General features: G+C 35.6%; 2 protein-coding genes across 2 annotated transcripts; both read right to left on the bottom strand.

Moving 5' to 3' along the window:
- Positions 1–4911: 4911 nt before the first annotated feature.
- LOC113119897 (transcription factor 19-like) lies at positions 4912–11113 on the bottom strand. The gene is made up of 4 exons (XM_026289607.1): positions 10962–11113; positions 9703–10261; positions 7961–8897; positions 4912–6833 (listed from the first exon to the last, which is right to left on the bottom strand). Exons 2-4 carry the CDS (start codon positions 9992–9994, stop codon positions 6518–6520), a joined length of 1545 nt encoding a protein of 514 aa, XP_026145392.1. The 5' UTR covers positions 9995–10261; positions 10962–11113; the 3' UTR covers positions 4912–6517.
- A 698-nt stretch (positions 11114–11811) lies between these two features.
- On the bottom strand, positions 11812–23756 carry LOC113119895 (uncharacterized). The gene is made up of 6 exons (XM_026289606.1): positions 23664–23756; positions 22747–23049; positions 20806–21093; positions 20521–20699; positions 16769–16861; positions 11812–16114 (listed from the first exon to the last, which is right to left on the bottom strand). The coding sequence occupies exons 1-6, from the start codon at positions 23692–23694 to the stop codon at positions 15701–15703; spliced, it is 1308 nt and encodes a 435-aa protein (XP_026145391.1). The 5' UTR covers positions 23695–23756; the 3' UTR covers positions 11812–15700.
- Positions 23757–24000: the final 244 nt, after the last annotated feature.

Below are 24000 nucleotides of genomic sequence, written 5' to 3'. Positions count from 1 at the left end.
AGCTTGCTGGAGTTAAAGTTGTAGCCATCCGCTCAGGGTTGAACACCAGTCAGAAGAAGACAGATGACTTTTCAAGTGTCTCCACACACTACGATCCCATTAGATCCCTGTCAGTCACACAGATGATCTGAAGCAGAGTGTGTTCAGATAACCCAAGCATCTGTCTGCAGTCCATCACACAGTTTGTGTTTCTGCATTCAAATCTACATTATTCATTACATTGCATGTTTAAGCATGGCTAGAACAGCTGCTGTCCATTTTAATCAATAATTAATATTAATGTATGATTCCGCTAGGCTACTTGTAGACAATGAACCTAGAAGTGAGTTTTCCAGTGTTTTTGTTTTCACTTACATTTTTCAAAATTATATTTGGAACAAGGTTGACCAAATCTAGATTTGTGTGTTTTCTGAAGAAAGAAAAAAGGGGTTATGTGTGGTAACAAAACAAAGCTATAAACTGTTTTATCTATTTGATCTAAAACATATCAAAAACAAAACCTGTGAAATGGTATTTGAAGTGTGTGATCAATCTCAGTTCTCTCTCTGCTAGTCCATCATCTGGGTCCTGCTTTTGTGACAATCTGTCCATCTTAAAGACTGAGGAGCAAAAGGTACTTTAAAGGAAAACATGGTCAAACATGACACCCTGCCATTATTCACAAATAGCCATTTCTTTCTACAGCTATCCAGCTTTTGTTTAGTTTTTTTTTTTTTTTTTTTTTACCAGTGAGCATTTTGACAGGAGGACTGAGCAACTATTAAAAGAGATTCACCAACGGGAGTCATCCTAGTTCATGTTTGTAATAAATGGTGTTAATAAATAATATTGATGTACACAATATTGTAAGTTGTCTCTTTCTTCTCAAATGCTAAAGGGCCTTTCGAATTATTATTTGAAAACCGATAGACAATATTGCTACAATGTCCAGGTCCTGCAGGTTTGCCTTATACAACATTAGGAAGATTAGACCCTTCCTGTCAGAGGAAGACACCCAACTTCTTGTCCAAGCTCTTGTTCTCTCCAGACTGGACTATTGTAATGCTCTCCTGGCTCTTCCTGCATGTACTATTGTAAGGTCCAGGCACTCGGCCCAAGGAAGGTATCCGGTGCTGGATGAAGGTTTCCTGCGTGTTCGGTCTTTCAGCGCGTAGAGCTATTAATTTTAGGTTAAACTCAAATCTGACTCCATTTTATTATTATTTAATCTGACTCCATTTTAGTATGACCTTGAATTTTGGTTGAAATGCAAATTGGTTGTATGCCTTTTTAATTAGTATTCTTCTGACATTTATTCTAGTTAACTCCTACTTTTATATTAACTCATTCATTCGGGTGCTCATGTTGCTAACAAGGATACAACGTAATCTACTAGGGTCAGTAATTACAGAGTAAAACAGAATAAAATCAAATGTAACAATTTATTATCAGTCAGGTAAATATGTGTTCTGCCAATTACATATCCAATTGAAACCTATCAAATCATAGCATTAGAAAACATAGAATTGTCAAAGATTAATGAAAGTAAAATATGCATACCTGACCTTAGAAAATACATAGTATGAAGTGAAGAGACACATCACACTATGGGCTTTCTGGCTACAGAATCGCCCTGATCCTTTTGCTGCAATCCTTTAAATACCTCAGACCAAGACAAACATCCCCCGAGATGAAGACAGAAACTAACAATTGGAATTTGATTAGGTCAGGTCCAAGACCAGGGTAGTTTACACCTCAATGGGAGCAGAGGGTAATTTACATGGAAGACCCTGGAAAAGGGCACTCCCATTACAGTAATCAAAATATCTCTTTACTCTTAGGATTTGTATTATCTTTTAATCTACTTTTCTAAGGTTGAGACCATTGTACCAGTCGCCCTGAGACAATTCAAATGACACCAAACATGACTGTAAATATCACTTGCATTAATGCAGAATATTATACTATTGCCAATTCTGAGTGAAACTAAGTGGAGGGAGTGTGATGGTGAGGTGTGAACTGCTAGGTGTGGTGCATCTTCGATGACACCGTTACTTATGATAGAGGGTATTCAAGAGAGTGTTCAAATGTTAATTATCAGGAAAGTCCTTTGTTTTCTTAGAGAGAAGTCGTCCAGACGGTCCGGCTCCAGTCTTACACTATCGAGTCTCTGCAATTGATCCAGAATGCAGCAGGTATGTATGTCTTCAATAAGCCAAAAAAGCTCATGTTACTCCTCTCCTCGTCAGGTTACACTGGCTACCAGTAGCCGCTCGCATCAGATTCAAGGTACTGATGCTTGCCTACGAGATGACCACTGGCACGGCACCAACTTACCTAAACTCACTGGTTAAATCTTATGTGCCCTCCAGAAGTTTGCACTCTGCAAGTGAACAACGCCTTGTGGTGCCATCCCAAAGAAATTCAAAACCACTCTCACTGTCCTTTTCCTGGACTGTGCCCAGCTGGTGGAATGACCTCCCAATCTCAATTCGCACAGCCGAGTCTTTACTTATTTTCAAGAAACATCTAAAGACTCTACTAAAGATCTTTTTCGCCAGCACTTAACCAACTAACACTAGCACTTTTCCTTCTTTTCTTGTCTTTTCATTTAAAAAAAAAATTATAATAAAAACCTGGCTATGCGTTCAGTACTAGACTAACTGAGGCTTGTCATGGCACTTGTATACTGTTGTTGTTCTCTTGTTGACCTGTCTGCTTCTATTGTTCTCATTTGTAAGTCACTTTGGTATGCTCTATATGATTATACTATATGTCTAATGGGCTAAATATGGTTAATATCTGAATATAACTTTATATATAAATTCCCAATGACATATATATCACTCCATCTCCTGTATTTATATATATATATTTGAAAACCTACAGTGAATATAATCAGGCTACAAAAAACACTAATTCATTTGCAGCTCATCTGTTATACTAATGTAATGTGTATATAGAAATTCACAAAAAAGAAAAAAAAAAGTTCAATTAGTCGATGTCTGTGGAGGGGGCGGTTATTAATGAAGTTTCGAGCGCCGCAGATCCTCCTCCCCCTGCTGGACGCTTCAGGAACAACAGCTCCGTCAAACTGTGTCTGAGGCTCGGGCTCACACTGCCCCCTGCTGGCCAGGGGAAGACACACACACACACACACACACACACACATCTCCATGGCAGCACGGACAGACTGCAGTCCTCTGTCCTCTTTAGGAAGAACAGCAGATCTCCCACACATCTGTTTGATCTCTCCTTCATAATGTACAGGTGTCTGAGGATCCTTCACAGTCACTAAAGCAGTATGGACTTACAAAAACAGATTCTTCCCTCGTGCTCCATGTCAGGGACATTAATAATACATAGATTATTCTGCAGTGCAAATGCATTATGCAGGTCATTTTTTAATTAGTTCATTATTTTTTTGATAAAAATCATTATGACTGACTTCATAAGTTAGCATTAAATGTTAAATGTTGTTACAAATTATCATTATTCCCTTCAAAGACATTATAGAAATAAATTTGTTAATTAACCTTTAGGTTAAATTTCCAAAAAAGGCAACCCTACACCTAAACTTACCCCTTACAGGAAAAATTTTGCATTTTTTGAAAAAAATTAAATTCTGAATGATTTATAAGCCTTTTGAATTACAGGGACCCTGAAAATGTCCTTATAAATCACTTCCTCATTGTAATACCTATGTCATAACCATGTCGTTATACAAATCTGTGTTCCCAAACCACACACACACACACACACACATATTAAAGTTTAATATTCATTTAATATATGGATGATACAAACTCACAGCCTCACTTCTGCAGATGCATACCTATGGATGCACAAAACAGACAATTATTGAATTTTCTCATCCCTTGCCGTGTTTGAGTTTATCTGAGCGGAGAACAGTTAACACAAGCCATCCATCAGAGAGACAGACTCCAGTGACCTCAGAGTCACAGTGTTACAGACGTCTCCCAGACACAGTCACGCTCAGAGACCGGACACATGTGACGGATGAGGAGGGACAAACGCTGCTTCAGACGTTTGGGTCACAGACTTCATAAAGGTCAGAGGAAATGTTCTGGAGTCCACCTGACAAACCGTCCAGCAGTATGGATTTAACACAGCAGGACAACAGCAATCATCTGCTCTGGCTAAACTGTGCCACGGATGCAGAAGAAAACAGCTTTATAAATAAGAAACGTCAAAAATATTACTAGGTAAGGGTGGTTGAGAAATGGTTTGCAACATTGGGATTTCAGGTTATGATATGCATAAGGTTTCAGGTTTTTATTCAAAAAAAATGTTCTGTTCCCCTGCAGTATTTCAGTGTACACGTACACATATTGTATTTGCAGTCTTTACCAAAGTAAAATAACTAAATGGGTTGCTCTAAATGTGGAACACAATTAAATCGGTCATTTAGAATTGGTTAAAAATGGTTTTTTAAAATCAACTCAACAAATTTTCAAATTTACATAATATGTATGATTGTAATTTATTAAGATAAAGACCTCAAGTCAATTTTAAGAGGGTGATACTAGCTACTTTTTATGCCACTTAATTCTGTTAGATTGTAGTTCATAACGGGAAAAAAAGTATATTACAGAATTATTACATTTAAAAGAACTGTTTTAAATTTCAAAACTTTACATTTAAACATTTTGAAACCATGGAATTTCAAAGAACGGTTTAAAATGATAATAAATGTTAATGAACTATAACTGAATATATTAAATGCAGATGAATACATCGGCATGTTTTTGTTCAAATCATAAATCATGTAAGACTGAAAGTGAGAAATGCTTGACATACTATCGTACTGCTGTAATAGTACATTTATATTCACACAGTTCAGTTTTTTTCTGTTCCACAAGAACACGGCACTAATCAGAGGATACGCTCCTCACAAACACACAGATCAGATTTAAATATAGAGTTCTTTATTCAGCCCTTGATTCCCAACAAGACACACATTGTGACAGGAGTCATTTGTCATTTCTAGAATATTGAGTTAAAGTGAAGACAGTGAAAGTATCTTTTAACATTCATACCACAGAGAGTCGATTCTTACAGACAGATACCGCTACACAGGGTTAGTCCAGATCCGAAACAAAGCTGGAGTTAATCACAGGCCACATTACAACAAACAACTGACAATCACGTGTGTGTGTGTGTGTGTGTGTGTGCAAGCCACGTCACGCTTAGAGGAACAGTTCATTCAGAAATGATCAACTGCTGAAAATGTCATCACCTTCATCTGAGCTTTACATGAGTCTGTTTCTTCATGAGCACAGGTTTGAAAAAAGGTAGCATTACATCACTTGCTCTCCCTCTGAAGTGAATGGGTGCCGTCAGAATGAGAGTCCAAACAGCTGATAAAAACATCACAAGTAATAGGAAGAAACAAATATAAGATGTTTTAACTTATTCCAGCTAAAATACAAGTCATCATCTATTGAATTGTCTAAATTGTGGGAGAAAACTTCACAGATCAAGCACCATTTACAAGCAAAAATAGTTCAAAACTAATGTGTGGGTGGATTTTGATGTGAGCAGACAAAAGGAGATGGACTTTATCACTGGAGGAAACGTTATTATGGATTACGAACTGGTATTTTAGACAGAAGTGACAGTTTAAAGTTAATAATGGATTTGTTTTTCACAGACGAGCAGTGTTTCACTTCTCAAGTCGTTATCTGATAGACTGGAGCGGAGTGGATTATTGTGATGTTTTTATCAGCTGTTCGGACTCTCATTCTGACGGCACCCATTCACTGCAGAGCATCCATTTGGTGAACAAGTGATGAATTGCTGAATTTCTCCAAATCTCTTCTAATAAAAAACAGCTCAAGGTTGAGTACATTTTCAGCAAACTTTCATTTTTGGTATGAACCCTTCCTTTAAAAAAATGACCATAGAAATGTTTGGAGTGATTTAAGGTTTAAGCTGTTATTAAATGTTCTGATTCTGAAAATACAAAAAAGCCAAGTAATGCCAATGAAACCCTTGAATAAGACAGAATATTATATAGATCCTCATTGCCCATTTGCAAACATACAGTATTCAATGATAACATATTATACACCAGCTAATATGTCGGCGAAGCATATTATATCTAGTTAACAAACCCAGCGAAAGCATCCTCGATATCTGGATCAAAGACTCAATTCATCCATTCTTCCAAAAATATAAACTCCCATTTTTATATTCATACTTATTTAGATTTTTCAGCATATTGAAGATTTCATTGTTGCGTATATTGAATACATATCTATCAGAGACAGTCAGAAAGCATCAGGTGTTATAATGGGATGCAGCATGTCTGGATGCTCCTGAAGCTGCTGTGCAAATCCATCACCCTCATTTCATCCAAATCAGTTCAAAGCAATTAGCACCACTGCAGAAAACACCTGAGGTTTGCACTCTAGATGCCAGGAAGCAACTTATCTGCATCTGATTGTGATATGAACAATGTTTGAGAGCATTTGGTTTACTAGAAGCTGTGCAGCAGAGGAAGCGGAGGCGGCGCTCAGTGGCAGCCGCAGTGGAAGTCTGCGCTGGGGTCGAGGAGCAGCGAGGCTCGGTTGTGGTTGTGTGGTAAACAGTCGAGGTGATACCAGGCGTCACAGTCGTCACACTGGATCCACTGCACAGTGTCCTGCTGCGGGAGACGACAGCGAGCCGCTGCGCACGGCTCCACCCCCTGAGCCACCGCCACCTCTTCATCTTCAGAGGATGATGAGGAGGAAGAAGAGGAAGAGGAGGAGCTGGAAGAGGATGATGAAGAGGGAGGCGGCAGGGAAGGCTGTGGCAGCGGGTGTTTTCTAGGCCTTCCACGTCGACGCCTGCAGAGGAAAATCATGCATTAATAAATGCAACTAAATAAAAATATAATATTGATTAGAAATCTAAATGACTTTATATCTATAAATAATATTTTCATACTTTTTGAAAAATATAATTGTTTTCGGAACTGGATTTTGGTTCTTTAAGAAAATAGATTTTTATTTCTTTCCATTTATTATTCAGGCTTGGATGTAACAAATCCTCTGATGTTTTATTTTTATAAATCAGATTAATGCATAAAACATACTTCTGATTAGTCATTAAAATTAATTTATTTTTATTAGATTTTTCTTTTTTTGTAAAATATCTTTATTTTAGAATGATTTTATTAATTTTCATAAATGGTCTAATCACAAATTCCCTGATATTAATTACAAAACTATATTCTTATTATAAGTGTTACTGACTTTAAATTTAATATAAATATTTTTCTAATATGTTTAATGTTTATTGTAGAATTCCCTGAAATTCCTTGATATTTTATATTAATACAATGAATTCTAAAAATATTAGAAATATGAATGACTTTACATTTTTAAATATATAAACACAATTTCACCCCGCCAACAAATAATCTTCATTATAGAATAAAGATCTTATTAATTTCCATAAATCTTAAAACATATTGACTATTATAAATATGAATAACTTTGTTACATTTTTATTTCATTGTTTTTAGATACATTTACATTTCTAGAAGATAAAGGTTTTATTGACTACAACGTTATTTCAGGCCTTGAAATCACAAATTACCCTGATATTTCATTTGAATAAACGGAATAATGAGTTTGAAAAAAATATTAGTTAATCAGAAATATTAACTAGTTTTATAATATTTCTAATAGAATAAAGATTTTAGAATAAAGATTTAGTAGTAATAATTTCTATACATTTTCCAGGCCTGGAAATCACAAAATGCTCAAAAAAATAAAGGGAACACTTGAACACACAATGCAACCCACAAGTGTTGCCTTCTTTAATTAGGTACTCACTATTAGAAATATGAATGCCTATTATTTTCCAATATATTTCTTTATTTTAGAATAGTCATGTGGGCGTCAGATTGTTTTTTCCAGGTTCTTCAAGCCTGTGAGAATCTCTTCTGTAAGTATCAAGTATCACTCACCCAGTAGAGGTCTGAAAGCGAGAGATCACTCCCCTGGCCTTCTCGTTCTTGCTCATCCTCGCTGACGGAGAGGTCAGGTTATAATTCTCACCTCCCATCCTGAAGGTGGTGAACACGGGCGAGCTGTGAGCCCTCGGTCTCCGTCCAGGACCAGACAAGCAGGGCTTCTGCAGGCGGAGGGGCGACACACTGATGCCGTCACCTCTGGTGTGACTCGAGATGTTGAGGATGTGACTGAACTGCCGGTTGGAGGGCACACTGTAAATGCTGCTGCTGGAGTGTTTGCTCACGTCCATCTGTGACTGACAGCTCTGCTCCAGTTTGGGCAGAGGGGGCTGAAACACCTCTGACTCTGACTTGTAAAGCCGCCGTCTTTTCTTGGCTTGTCCCCTGCGTCCGTCCTCCAGGTCTCTGCGGCTCGAGGGATCGTCCGAGCTGTCGTCCTCCAGCAGAACCGTGTGAGCGGACTTGCGCCGGCTCTTTGAGGACAGCGGGACAGACTTGGATGAAATCTCTCCAGCGGCCTGGAAAGGAGGCGGAGTCGTGGGCGGAGCCAGAGCGGTGAACGCTGGCGTGTTTAAGGTGCTTGTATTCTGGTTCTTCTTGAAGGTCCAGCAGCTGCCGTTCATCTTGCTCAGGCTGCCGATGGAGTTGAGGATGACCGTGGCTCTGTTGATGGACAGCTTTGAGATCTCCAGAGCTGGGTCTGGTTTACGGTCCGAGCTCGTTCTGATCCGGTTCTTTATGTCAGATGAGAAGGAACCCGCTTTGGGCACAGTGATGGCGTCGAAGTCCAGCGGACGAACCCGTACTTTCTGGAAGAGGAAGTAGAACTCTGGACTCGCCCGTCCTGATTGGCCGCCGATGGTGAGTGTGTCACCATCTAAGATTTCCTTTAAGACCCCTTGTTGGAGACGCAAGTCATTTACCCACGTGCCTGAGCAAAAAAAAAAACTTTTAGAATAGATTTTATATTCTACATTGGAGCTCGTAATAAAATAACCTACACTTGTCCCAGAATGCAACAGTGTTGGTCATGATCACATAAAATACTATTTAGGGTACAGAGTTAAAGCAAAATATACTTAAAAAAATTATAATAATTTCAGTATTAAATATTCAATTTAAATATATATATATATATATATATATATATATATATATATATATATATATATGTATGTGTGTGTGTGTGTGTGTGTGTGTAAATAAATCATCAATAAAATGGTTATCAATATCATATCAATATATCCATGTATAATATATAGTTATTATAATTAATAATTTTTCTGTATATTTTGAAATTAGAATTAAGGTTTTTATTAAACTTAATGTTTGTATAAATATATATATATATATATAAATAAAAAACATCCATTATGTATGATTTAAAATTATATATAATTTTTTTGCAATTACACATCTATACATATATAATTATAAATACAGAGATGCAAGTTGATATATATATATATATATATATATATATATATATATATATATATATATATATATGCGTGTGTGTAGATATGTGACCATTTATAATGACAATTTCAATGTATTTATATAAAAACACAAACTATACATAAATTATATGTATATGTGTGTGGGTATATATATATATACATTTAATAGTTTCATATATATATATATATATATATATATATATATATATATATATATATATATATATATATTAATTATATTGATGGTAATGTATTATATATAAGTGCAACACACACCATAACTGCTGCGGTCCTTCACTTGCACTCTCCAGCTCTCTTCTCCAGAGCCATCAGTTTCTCTTTCCACATGGAGCTCTGCATGGACACGGGACACGATCATGGACTCCAGAGTGACGTCACACTGCTCCGTGTCCCGTCCCAAACGAAACACACACTGGGCCAGTGCAGGCCAGAAAGTGTACAGGTCACGGACGGAGTCTGACGACGCATTTCCCTGAGCGTTACTAGTGTTTGTGTCTGACAATCCAATCCTCAACAGCTGAAAACACGGCTGGACACCTGAAGACATTTTGACATCCCACAAATAACTGTGCAGGAAAAACCTCAACACAGCTGGCAAACAGCAGCTCTCACATTACACAGAGATAAACATCCTCCGCTGAAGATCCTCCTCTCAGAAACACTTTCAAATATGACTCTTATAAAAGATTATTACGCCCAGAAAATAAAATATGACATGCTAAAAAATTATTAAAACTATAAAGATGCAGCAAAGGTGGATGAAATATTAAAAGTGCATATGTAGTGGCCAGTTGCTCGACTGCTGGTCTTCATTCTGGAAAACAGAACAGTACAGGCCTTTAATGGCATTACCAATATTAATGTTTTTATTGCAATTTATTTTATTTACTATAAATTACTATATAAGTGCATACTACAGTATATATAACTATATTAAAAATTTCAATATTAAAATATTTGAATATTATTACTCTATAATACAAAATATGATAAAAGAAATATATATATATATATATATAATATATATATATATATATATATATATATATATATACACACACACACACACGTTATATATGTATATATAACGTGTAACATGGTTTTACTCCAACAACACATACATATCTGTACATTGGCATTTAATAGCATGCCTTGATACCAAAATTAGAGAGTTGTGCATGGTCTATGCACCATCAATGCCTCTGATTCTGGTTTAACATTACTCAATGCATTTTAGCGTACAGACATCCTTCCGATTTGCTCATTTCTAGTTTAGAAACCTTTACAAAGCAGCTTCAAAAACTGCAAAGCGTTTAGAAGAAGCAGTATTAGTTTGTTGACGATATTTCGCTCGTCGCTGAAGGAAATGTTAGGCTCGTGCAGGCGGAGCAGTGATAGCTCGCGCACAGAAACACATTCACACAAAGCGAGCCGAGAACAGCTACTTTACAAACGCAACCATTTCATTTCGTCGAACATTTCGATGATAAAGCACTCACAAAAGCATGACATACCCAAAATATGAAGGTATATGTTTTGTAAAACGCTACGTAAGTCTTTTATTTGTGCTCCGCGGTAAATCTTATCGCCTCCTCTTCCCCAGGAAGTGCTTTGAAATTTGGCGCGCCAGGAGCAGGACGAGTTTCCTTGCGCGAAAATCAACGCCACTTCCGTCCGTGTTGTCAAGGAGACCGTCAATAGAGAATGACAACATTTAAAATTTAAAAGATTGTAACCTTACTGTCTATGATTGTAACCGTATTCTCTTTTTTACGTAATCGCAACGTTTATTTAATAAGTCACACAACAGTTATTATAAAAAGTAATAATTATTAAATAAATAAATGGCATGATTACATATCAATCAAAAGGCATTAAATCATTCACAATGTATTGAAATTAATTGACATTTTTTTAAACGTTACCGTGTGTCATAGCATTCAGCTTTGATTATATAACAAAAAAACAATGATAAATATTTCAAGAATGTATTTTCTTTCTCTCTGATATATACATATCAGCATGTATGTTTAATGACAAGTTAAAACATAATTTTTTTTCATAAAAAGTAATCTACAAAGTATTTAGAATACATTATCTAAAATTAGCAACCTATAGATTTTTTTTATGTTAATAATTGTTTTCATCATGTAATCTGTAATGGACTACAATTTGTAATTACTTGTATGCTGTTGTCTATTTTGATGTTTTGTTATAGCTGTAATATTTTTATGTGTTTAGCATTTAATAAATTAGGCTAGTAGCAATTAATATAATCAAAATTAATAATCTGGTTTAAAGTATTTCTGAATAGTAGTAATAATGCATCATTGAGAAAACAAGAAGACAAGAACACCAACCATGGGACTTTTAAAGCCAAATTTTTATTTATTTTCATCTTTCATTCAAGAGAGCAAATCAAAGTGGAACTAAAGTTGTGTTTGAAGTCAAACTATGAATCCACATGTAATACTAAATAAACAAAGCAGCTAAAAACAAGATCCTCTGCACCATTCTTTGTACATGACTGTGAAGTATAGTTAATATTCATGGTTTTATGAAAGTCTGTCACAATCTGGCAAACACAGCTGTGAGAGATGCTAGTCTGAACGAGGAAAAAACACTGTAACATTACAAAGCATGTTCACAATCACAACTTTTCAAAGCTGAATGCAGCAAGTCGACAAACCTGTCTCCTGAGAACTCTTGCATGTAACAAAAGATCAATTGAAGAATGAAATCAGCATAGATCGATGAAGAGAGCACACACTCCTGAGCTCGATTCATTATGTGATGCCAGCATCTGTGTAAACCGCTGATCAAACCTGAGCAGGATGAGCTTGTATTGCTATGGTTCCTGTACCACTGAAAAACATCTTTTTAGTCGATTTTCAGTGTGATAAGTGCATTGTCTTATGCAGAATTATGATTTATCCAGCTCAGAACACTCAGGGTTTCAACACATTTATGAGGAATAAACTTTGTAAATCTGAATCACACTGAACTTTGAGTGGTAAATGCATTTGTTCAAGTATAAGCGAGCTAAAACTGTACATACAACTGACTGCAGACATGATTTCTGTCTTAATAAGAAACTGAAAAATGACATCCATTTCTTTTGAAAGAGCAGTTTTGATTTTGTTGTGCTCAGTTATGCCTGAGGATCGGAAATGTGTGCACTACTCAAAAACTGTTTTCTGTTCATGAATGTAAATTGCATAATCATAAATTTGACATCCATTTTTTTTTTACCAAAACAAACCAATTTCGAAAAAGTTTCTATATTAGCTGCTAAAATGACACTGACATTAAGAATACTTCTCATCAGAGACAAAGTAATGCAATGCAATGAAACCTTATTTCTAACAGGCAACTTCTAGTTCAGCATGCTTTTGTAGCCTAATGCTTTTAGTTGCGTTTATAGTAGATCTATGACATCAGCGCATATATAAAGAGAGTATAATTAATAGATAGCAATAATATAGTGTCAGTGTAATATTTCTTGAGTTTTGCATTATCAAAATCATTCTCAAGTGCAAAGATTCAGTTAAAGCATGACAGTGCTAAAGCAGGGTTTCTGCAGGTTTCATGAAGGTACATTTAGGACTATAAATGTTAAGAATATGTAAGGAATTAATTGAAGGGATTAATCAGTATGTTCTTTAATGTCCAGGACACTTCCAATGAGTTGTTTTCACTTCAAGGTTTGAAAATACAATAGATTTTTTTTTTTTTGGAAATAACTTACTTTCAAACTGCGAAAAAAGTGCTTTTAATTTTTTTTTTCAGTGCAAATTTGTAAAGTGTCATAAATCAAGATGTTTACTTGAGATACATACGACAAGTCTTGTTTTCTGATATAAGGATCAAAATCAATGTATGCAATATTTAATGCCATAACTTTATGAATTTAAGATTTCGCCTCAGATTTAAAGCCTTATTTTGCAGAAAAGCAAATTCAAACCCATTTTTATGACCTGCAGAAACCCTGTAAAGGTTTCTTGTTTATTATGTTATTCATTTCTTTAGAGACTGTGTCTTATTTGAAGAAAAATGCATGAGAATCCAGCAATCATTAGTTAGTACTGATCATTAACATGCAATACATCTATGTACAGAAGTGTATGTTTGTTGCACCTACCCTGTATGTGTGTGTGTGTTCATGTGTGTGTGTGTGTGTGTGTGCATTAAGCCTCATTCATGAAACATGAGTAGAGCCAATTTGTGCAAATCAATCATAAGACCCTTCATACATACAGTGAACTGAGTATGAACTTTGAAGATAAGACTGCTCTCAGAAAAAAAAGAAAAAATCTGTCACTGGGGCAGTACCTTTTCAAAACGTACACTTTGCACTACTAAAGGTGCATATTGGTACCTTGTGAAAAAGGAGTTGCCTAGTGACAGATTTAGTAACTTTTTTTCTGAGAGAAATCTGTTTTGTTAATGCTTCATAAATTAGGCCCAATGCTTTCACATTAATATTGCTTCATAAGGCCCAATAACGGCATATTTAGTGATATGACATAGGAACAAACCTTAGTCAATAAAACAATTTCTGGAGTGAAGCAACGGGAGTTTAAAATAATGCTAGCTAGACAAGATTCTAGGGCTTGATCATGAAATATGTCAATAGATATCAATGCAATATAGAAAACTTTTTTTTATTTTTTACTATTTATATAATGCTTTCAAATTTCAATCAGCTTATCCATGTTCTGAATGCAGTCACTAAAGGGTTAACTATACCCAAAAGGAGTTAATTTAAATCGTAATTTGAATATTCTATCTATTTTTTTTCATTTTGGCAAACCACTCTATTAACATCAGCTACAATTTAATTCACATCTTTTGCAAGGATTTTGTCTCAATTGTGCTTTTTTTTGACACCTTGTGTCTTTTTTTTACATTTTCCATCTTTGCATCCTTCACACATCAAAACATGAGGTAGCAATTTCACTAACAGGCTAAACCACGCCCCTGATGTAAGACTCCACCCACCATCTACAGCTCATTTTAATATTGCATCATACTCTCCTCACACCTCATTTACCTGCATAAAGGAGTAGCATTAACCTTAAAATCAAGTGCTGTGAGAACATTACAAGAGAACTATACACGCTTAAAAATAAAGCTGATTTCTGCAAGTTTCATAGAAGAACCATTGAGCTTTGTTAAACTTTCAGTGATTAGTTGTTAATAGAACCCTTTTTCTTAGTCTAATACAGATTATAATAGTCTGAAGAATCTTTTTTTTCACTATAATCAAATCATATTAGATATTATGAATATGGATATTGAATTTTCGTGAACTCAGCACCCCCCAGACCCCACTTAGTTGCAAATAATTCCTCATGAATAAATGTCAATGAGCGCATTTCTGCAAGCTAAAACCTGCTATGAAATATATTCAAATGAGTATGAATAAAGGATCGCATCAGAAGCGCTAGAAAAGAGATCACTGGAAAGGCCCAGGCTGTGGAGACACTCCAGCAGAATCAGCATCTATAACTGCTGAGACAAGCCGTTCCTTCAGAGGGGTTCCTCTGAGCCAGGGTCGAAACCCTTCACCACAGCTGATCCTGTTTACAGTGGTAAGCCACCGTATCGGACACCTGTCATCCATGCAGACCTGATTCATCAAGATGTTTAGTTTACCATTGGCAAGGATCATCAGTAAAGCACTTCAAAGCTGGTGGTGACTGCAGATGGTCAAGAGCGCTGGGAAAACATGTTTGATCTTGGGATGAATCCTACTTTGATTTGACAAATGAAGAAATTCTCAAAATCTGGCATTTTGTAGATGCAACCTGCTTCAGATGTTGCTTGACGCTTCCTTGGAGTTTCAGGCAGTTTGACTCTCTGGTGAAAGTTCTAGTTCTAGTTGCATTGCTTGGTAAAATAAAAAAAGTATTAAGTCTTACACGTGTGTTTTCGTCTTCACATGCACTACATGGTCACTCTAATATAGCACTTGGCTTCATACTAATCCTCAGTAATTCAAAAGCATGCATAGTGCAGGACTTATTCGGTTCTTCAATTTATTTATTTTTTTTGTGTGAGTTTTGTTGTCTTCTCTTAGATTTGTTCTTTTTTCTTATCGGATCAGGATTTTTGCTTAATCGAAAAAACATTTGTTATGCCACAGATCAATCCAAGCGAGATGAAGTGTCATTTTAGACGTCAAATGGTGAGATGTAGTGAACGAAACGTGGCCACACCTGTCAGTGTGACTCAATTTTCTTTGAAACGCTCAGGTTGTGGTTCCATTACTCAGATCCAGAGCTTTCTCAGAATTCGGTGAAGGATCTTTGCTCGTCTTCGCATCCAAATCATCCGCTTTGGTCGTTTCTTCAGGTGTGGTCACGCCGATTAAGTCGCCATCTATCTGAGGCGCAGATTTGGGTTGGACGAGGGGGCTGGCGCTCAGAAGGGAATCAGGGGTGCGAGTGGCACTGTGGTCGCCCTCAGAGATGGCCGGCGGGACGCCAGCGAGAGTTTCGGACTCCAGCAGGAGCTTCTGAGAGGCCAGATAGTCGGGGAGATCTGTGTCACTGTCCAGAGGAAGTGCAGACGAGTTGAACTCCACGCCTGAGTCGTTCATCTCCGAGAAGTTCTTCTCAGACTGGAGGGTCTGGTACTGACCTGGTTTTGATACCTCCAGACCCTAAGAGTTAAATATAAACCAATAATTGTAAGATGATTACTTAAATAATAAATGCTAAAAAATTAAAAAAAAAAAAAAAATCTAAACAAAAAACAATCAATGAAAATGAAATCATATAATTTGCTCATCTTTATGTTTTTACAAGCAGCATAGCGATTCTTACATTTTTAACAAACCTTTAAATATTTCAAATGTCGTGAATAAAAATAACAGCATATGGGTTTGTTATTTTAGCATTATTTATATACTATTATATATTTTATTATTGTTTGCATCATCTTTTATTTGATTTTATATATTCAGTTATTATATTCGTTTTAGTTTAAAAAAAGAAATTGTGCTTTTGTCATTTTAATAACTTCTTGTTAAATATTACTTGGTTTAATTTAATTTATCTCAGTTTTAGTTTTTATTTCTAGTCAGCAAATTTTTTATTCAACTTTAAGGCAATATTTCTTGTTTTCATTTAATTTTCATTTAAGTTAATTTTTTAATATTTATATATATTTTTAGCTTTAACAAAATGTTTAAATGTTTTTTTTTTATATATAACCTTGATTTGCAAGGATACAATGACAATGATCATTTTCGACCTATCACTTTAATATCATGTTAACGGCAAACCAGCTTCAAAGGAAAAACTAAATGTCCTACTTTGATCTCAACTTCTGTGCTCTCGGTGTTGTTCTCCCATGTGGACTGTAAAGTGGGTTCCTCTGAAAATCTAGTATAAACCTCATGTACCACCTGAAAAACATCATTTTACATGTGAATTAGCATTCTGTGCTGAGGATGGGCTCACAAAAATCATATCAAGGGCTTTTTCATACCAGAGCATGTGGTTTGAACCAGAGTCCATTTGACAAGTTTGGTTTGTCAACACATGAACAACGGTTTTCAACACATGAACAGTTTTACTTGAAAATGGGAAAATTGAGGTGAACTGCTTTTGATAGTAGAGTGAATTGTGAAAATTCTCTCAATATGAAAAAAGTGGCCTGATTTATCGGCATTCATCTTATAATGCATCAGTCATTTTGCATCAGTATTTTACATTCTTTGCTTCTCTTGCTATGACACAATGCATGTAACATTAAAATCTGCTAGTGAAAATCAAAGGAACTAAAATATGACAGCAACAAATGAGGAGAATATTGCTTTCCATTTAAGCTCCTTCTCCTTCTGAGCTGTTATACGCCAGCAGCAGACATCTAATGCAAACTTATCACAGTTTGGAGACAATTTAATAATGCAATGTTGAAATGCTGTACGAAATGAACTCAGGTTCAGACCAACCAATCAAACCGAGTGTGAAAACAGCCTGAGAAATAATCAGCAGATCCAGAATAAATATTCTGCACATGGACTGTACTGTACTGTATACTGTAACATTGTGAAAACTGGATGATGCATTGAACAAAATATCTGAATGATTCTGATGAAGTCGGCATATTGTTGTTTGTTTAAAACACAAAAGCGCTGCTCATCAGTGTCTGTGTTTCGCCCTTCACAGTGTCACAAAACATATACAGTAACAGCATATTGTTAAACCCACCTTTGAGAGTAAACACAATAAGGTTACAGACAAACACACAGACAACATGAATTTCACTGGGTTGGCAAATGATTAATTGCTAGAATCTAGTGGCTATATTCAGAATAGCATACTAGCATACTACTTTAACTAGTGTTTTGTATAGTGTACAGTGCATTTTCACAGTATACTAGAAAACACAGGCATGAAATTTGATATTAGTAGCCTAATGTTGACTTTGTGACTAATGAGGAATTAAATGAATGCATTAAAAGCCTAATGTTTCTACAAACAGTATTGAAATTAAACAGGCAACACAGCATGAGAGCTGACAGAATACAACACCTTTCAATTGTGAGAGGAGCAGCACAAAAGTCAGCAGATCATGATCGGGTTACACAACATGCATCTTAAGTGTGTAAAATATTAATAGAGTTAACTGAACACCGTAAAGGAATCAATCTAGTCGCACTCAGAATAACTGAACACTTGAAATAGTTGAGCTTATAAATAAACACATGTAAGATGCAGATAAATGTTCAAATTTAAGTAGTACGTGAAATAATCTATTATTTTTGGTTTCACCTAGTCTAAGTGTCATTTTTAGCAACAAATAAGTACACAGATACATACATAGTAAATTTGTAATCAAGCGTTTACGTTCTTGTTGAACAAAAATAATCCTATTGCACTATAACGGTTATACAGGGATTAAATGCAGTATAGAAATAACAACAGCAACATCATCAGGTGAAGGGATGTAATGATTAACTATGAACCGGTTGAAAATCAATTAAAATATGTGACGATTCAAAATGGTTGAGATGCTAAACAAATCAGGATTCAGTTAGAGGTTGGCGTTTATATGAACGTATTTCTGAGGGGAACTTGCTGTCTTTAGAAAAGTTTAGATGGTATTTTTTTTTCATCTTGTCTCTGTATAATGCATATTAAAGTTGATAAGTGCAGCACTGCTTTGTTTACAGCGGGAACCAAGGAAGTGCTTTAAGCGCCACCTGCTGGCAGAGAGTGAATCTGCGTCTCGTTCAGCTCGTCTGCTATTTCTGTTTCATGCTGATATTGTTTTATGTATAGTTTCACGAAACTGAAGTCAAACCATTCTGTTTATACTTCAAATTTCAAAATTATACAATCTAATTTAGATTAAAAACTGCTCATGACGCATGTATTCAGCCTCTTTGTTTGGATCATGAATAAAATTCAGTGGTGCCTTACTTTGTTTATATGAAGAGATTTTTTATATTTGTGTTATTTATTTGATTGGGCTGGTTTTAAAATTTCAGTTTAGTTTTGTTATTTACATTTATGTTATATTAAAATTTTGTCGTTTAGCAGACGCTTTTATCCAAAGTGATTTACAAATGAGGACCAAAGAAGCAATCAAAGCCAACAAAAGAGCAATAATGTATTTTATATATATATATATGCATAATATGTAGTACGCTATTATTCCATTCTGAACATAACCTTGTAATTATTTTGTCTAACTCACAAAGCTAAACATTAAAATGTGAAAGACAAACCATTATTAATTACATGACAAGAATTATTCTAAATAATTCTGTATATGCAGAATATCATTAAAATAGAAACATTATTAACACATAAGTGACTCTATTAAACACTGCCAACCATATTTACACATTCACAGAGCAGCATATAAACAGCACACATATACACACATACACATAGATTCATATTTACCTCTCCATACAGATTGTATATGTGCATGTGTGTTTAAGCACGGCAAAAGCTTTAACACACAGGTGTATGTACCTTTATACCTATTTATGTTAAGAGTTCAATCAGTGCAATACACCTGAAGTTACCCATCTCAGGAGGTCTGAGAGGAAAATGAAGGGAGTCATGGACAGATACACAGTCATTAAGAGTGACAGAAGGCCTCTGGGACCCCTGCTGCGCCAACACAACACCAATACAGATTCATCAGCTTAGCACTACAAGAAAATACCACAGCAGAACACAAAGCTCTCTCACCCAGCAGGAACTCCGTCAGACGATCCTTTAGGAGGGAGAAATGCAATGCAGATGAACTGTTAAACTAACCACCACGAAACCTCTTTCAAATAAATGTGTTTGGGTGAAACTCACTGAATACACTTTCAATCTCACTTTACACTCCGACACAAACAGCCAGATTATATGTGACCCGGACCATAAAACCAGTCTAAAGTGATAAGTATTCTGAAATTGAGATAATAATTCAATAAATAAGCTTTCCATTAATCTATGGTTTATTAGGATCGGACAAAATTTGGTCGAGATACAACTATTTGAAAATCTGGAATCTGAGGGTGCAAAAAAATCTAAATCCTGAGAAAATTGCCTTTGAATTTATCCAAATGAATTCTTAGCAATGCATATTACTAATCAAAAATTAAGTTTAGGTGTATTTACGGCAGGAAATGTTAAAAATATCTTCATGAAACATGATCTTTACTTAATATTCTAAAGATTTTTGGCATAAAAGAAAAATCGATAATTTTGACCCACACAATGTTTTTTTGGCTATTGCTTAAAAATATACCCCAGTGACTTAAGACTGTTTTTTTACTCCAGGGTCACATACTTGTATTGACTGGTGGGTGATAACAGGTAACTGGAAAAAGACTGGATTGCTTTGCTGTTTGAAAAGGGATGGATTTGCAAAACAAAAGGGGACGAAGGCATGAAAGCTGAGGCTACAACAACATGATACAAACCGTTTTGTCTGATAAAAGTAAAAAGCGGGTAAAACCTACAATTTTTGAACTGTAGCGTATTTCACAACCTTCACTGCATATGCTATATTACACTTCTCTGGTGTCAGAAGTCAGGAGATTGGTTTTACCTGTCTGAACGCCTCTCCGTCGCCCTTGCCAGCCTGTTGGGCGATTAGGGTGATCTTACGTGCTCTCTCCGCCCGACGGTGAACCTTGATCAGACAGGACAGCAGACACACCAACAGCAGGAACGCCAGCAGAGACAGCAAGGAGATGATCGCCACGTTGAGCTGTGGCAGCTTATAGGCTGTTATGAGAGAACAGAGGATCATGGGTGCACAGAGCTCAGAGTGAAAGTTATTAAAGCCTGATCCAAACTCAATCAACAGTAGCATCTCAAATTCTCTACTCACGCTGCACGTGAAGGTAGACGTCAGCTATGCGGAAGCCGGAAGACTCCATCACACGAAAGACACCCATGTCACCGACTTTGACCTTCTTCAGGTAGAACATGGACCCTTCCACAGACGCTCGACCACCCAGAACAGAGTCGGCAGGTGCCGTCAGCTCCCCCTGGTCCATGATGAGTCGTTCCTTGTGGTCAGTGTCTGGGATGTAGACCATTTTGACTTTGGTGTGGTCCACGTGAAGCTTGATCTTCAAGGTTTCACCATACTTCAGGTTCTCAAAGATCTGGTGGTCTGTGATATGGAAAGAAAAGGTTATATACTTTTTGTTTAGTTTTTGCCAATTCCTTGTATTATTTTGTGAAACTTTGGGTTCTAGAAAAGGCATTATAAAAATCAAACATATTATTATTATTATTATTATTGAACGTTGAATTAATGCACAAAATTGCTATGTACCTGCAAACCACCAACAGTAATAATAATGATTTAGAATACTTGGCAAAATTGACGGATCAGATTTTTATTTATATTTTTAATAATATTAATAACAATACATAATTACATAATGTTGCTCTATTATTGTGTAATATATAATATTATATAAACACAATTTAATATTATATATATATATATATATATATATATATATATATATATATACAATTTATAAGTAATATCATATACAGCTAATATATAAAATATATTGAGAATGTTATATATTATATAAATGTTTACACTTGCACCAACAAAAAGCCAACAGTAATACTAATAAATTATAATACTTGACAGAATCATACATATTAATATATTGTTAATAACATTAATATAATGTAACATTATTAATAATTATTAATTAATTAATATAATTTTATATAATATAATATAATATGTGTTTTTTTTTATTACTATTGGTAATAATAAGTATTAATTAAGCACTGGCATTTTTTTTTACTACTTTTTAGAATTTTTTAATAATCCAAAAAAAAATTGCTATCAAAGACTTATGGTTTAACCAGCTGATGTTTTACTTTAATTGTAAGACTCAAGAATCTGTTCTTTTCATTTTGTTTTAGAGTTGATTTTGGATTTATCCTGCCAAAATATCACATAAAATTGAGGTTTTCACTTTATATAGTCATATGGTTTTTTTTCTGTATAAGTGGATGGTTCTTGGTCAGAATAAGCTGCGATGTGAACCACAATTATTACTGATAGTCTAAAGTCTGACTATGTGTAGATCATGTATCCTATTTTGTGAGCCTTTATTCTCTGTCTTCCCTTCGTTACTTCTTCTTCCACTTCCCTTTTTGTGCTTTTATACTATTTTAGGACTGCGACACATTAGTCACTAGTGATGTACTCCACCTCTAGCTAATAGCTTTAGTATGAGTATGACATGTGACGGAGCATGTGATTTGTTGAATGTCGTGAACGAATACGCCCTTCACTGAAAGAGTTTGTTTTCATATTTAGCATACAGATCATAACTCCACTTTTAATCCCCGATTTATGAATGTGAATATATAATATATGAACGGTTTGACAAAACAATTAAAATGTTAATAATGCAAGAAAACCTCGTGCTTTGTTCATCTGAACAACTTAATTAGACTTTATTTATTGAATGCGATTTTGCACACATTTTAAAAAGCCAAATCAGTTTTTGTCACAAGTGAATACGTTCGTTGACTCAAGACATAACACATCATACACTCTTTTTCTCCACCTGCTGGCATATTTTGTGTAATATGAAGAAATGGTCCCTGAGCGAATCACTGAACAAATCAGTGAACGAATCATTTTGGTGAACGAACCGAAAATGAACTAATCTCTTGAAAGAATCTAAATTTCCCCCACTTTTAGTCACATAAGGCTTTGTCTTCTATCAAATACTGAAACAGTCACCTCACTTAATGTACTCAAAAACACTGAATTGTTTTTTACCTTTCACATTAAGGCAGGCTTTCAATCTGACTTTTTCATCACTGTCCACAACTGTGTAGCTGCCCTCATCGGCTCCTGTCACCACAAGGAGCTTGACCCTCTTCTCGTCCACGATGAGGCGGTCCTGGTACTCTTGCGTGGGGATGCCGGTCTGGTTGAGAAGCAGCACAGGTGGTCCCTCAGTGGTCTGGTTAACTGGAGTGTGAGCTCCAGGCCTGAACTCAAGGGTGTATGGACCAATGGAAGGGTTGATCGGGATGTGATACACCCCTCCATATTTCACCACAGTCTCCAGTGGACAGTCTAGGAGGAAAAAAGATTAGAAACACATCAAAGCTAGAGTCATCTAGCTGAATTATAAAATTAAACCTCTTTTCAAACAACCGCTGCTAACTGTGCTGCTTCTATGACTTCACACTTAAAAACAAAAGAATATTAATCATTCTGAATAAATCAATCAGGATTCCTTTACATAAATAAATAGATGTGATACTTTTTCAGGATTCTTTGATACATCTGTTACATTTATTTGATAGAGAAATCATTTATAATATGTCTGTACTGGTCAATCTTGATCAATTTAATGTGTAATTGCTGAAGTACGTGTAACTGTCTTTGATCACAGGAATAAATTATTTACAATATATTCAAATAGAACACAGTTTTACATTTCAGTAATATTTCACTGATCCAATTAATGCTTGCTTTTGCTGAAACCTAGGAGACTTCCTACAAAAACATAAAAAAAATCTTAATTAGTTTTAATTGATAGATGGATTCTTAACATGTACTGACCATAATAGCTGTTCATCCTTTTAGAAAGCCTTTTGCTGAGTGAATTGTATCCTGTCGTCAGTCTATAATGAAGATAATGAAACTGAGCAAGTATTCATATAGTGGTGTTTGTAACTCATTACCTCTAACTATGAGAATGATGCGCCCTGACATCAGCTGGGGCTGCAGAGTTCTTCACCACGTATGTGCCCTCATCCTCCTCGCCCACATACTCCCAGGATCAAATGGCTGGATGGGTACGTTCAGTTAGCTCTGGAGTCCAGAATTTTCCGTCTCGCAGGAGAACCCGCTCTGACAGCGGATCCAGCCTTGGCTTGAACAAACACCTCAGTTGTGTCTAAAGCCGCACTGGAATATGAACATCCTCCCCAAAGAAAGTAGTGCGGTGCTCATCTTTAGCTGCAGAGTGAGAAAAAGATCTGTTATAAGTGGGAGACTGAAAAACATACATTTGAAAAA

Source organism: Carassius auratus, chromosome 19, assembly GCF_003368295.1.
Source record: "Carassius auratus strain Wakin chromosome 19, ASM336829v1, whole genome shotgun sequence".
Classification (NCBI taxonomy): Eukaryota; Metazoa; Chordata; class Actinopteri; order Cypriniformes; family Cyprinidae; genus Carassius; species Carassius auratus.
Note: the sequence above shows the minus strand (reverse complement) of the source record. Positions and strands in the feature narration are given on the sequence as shown.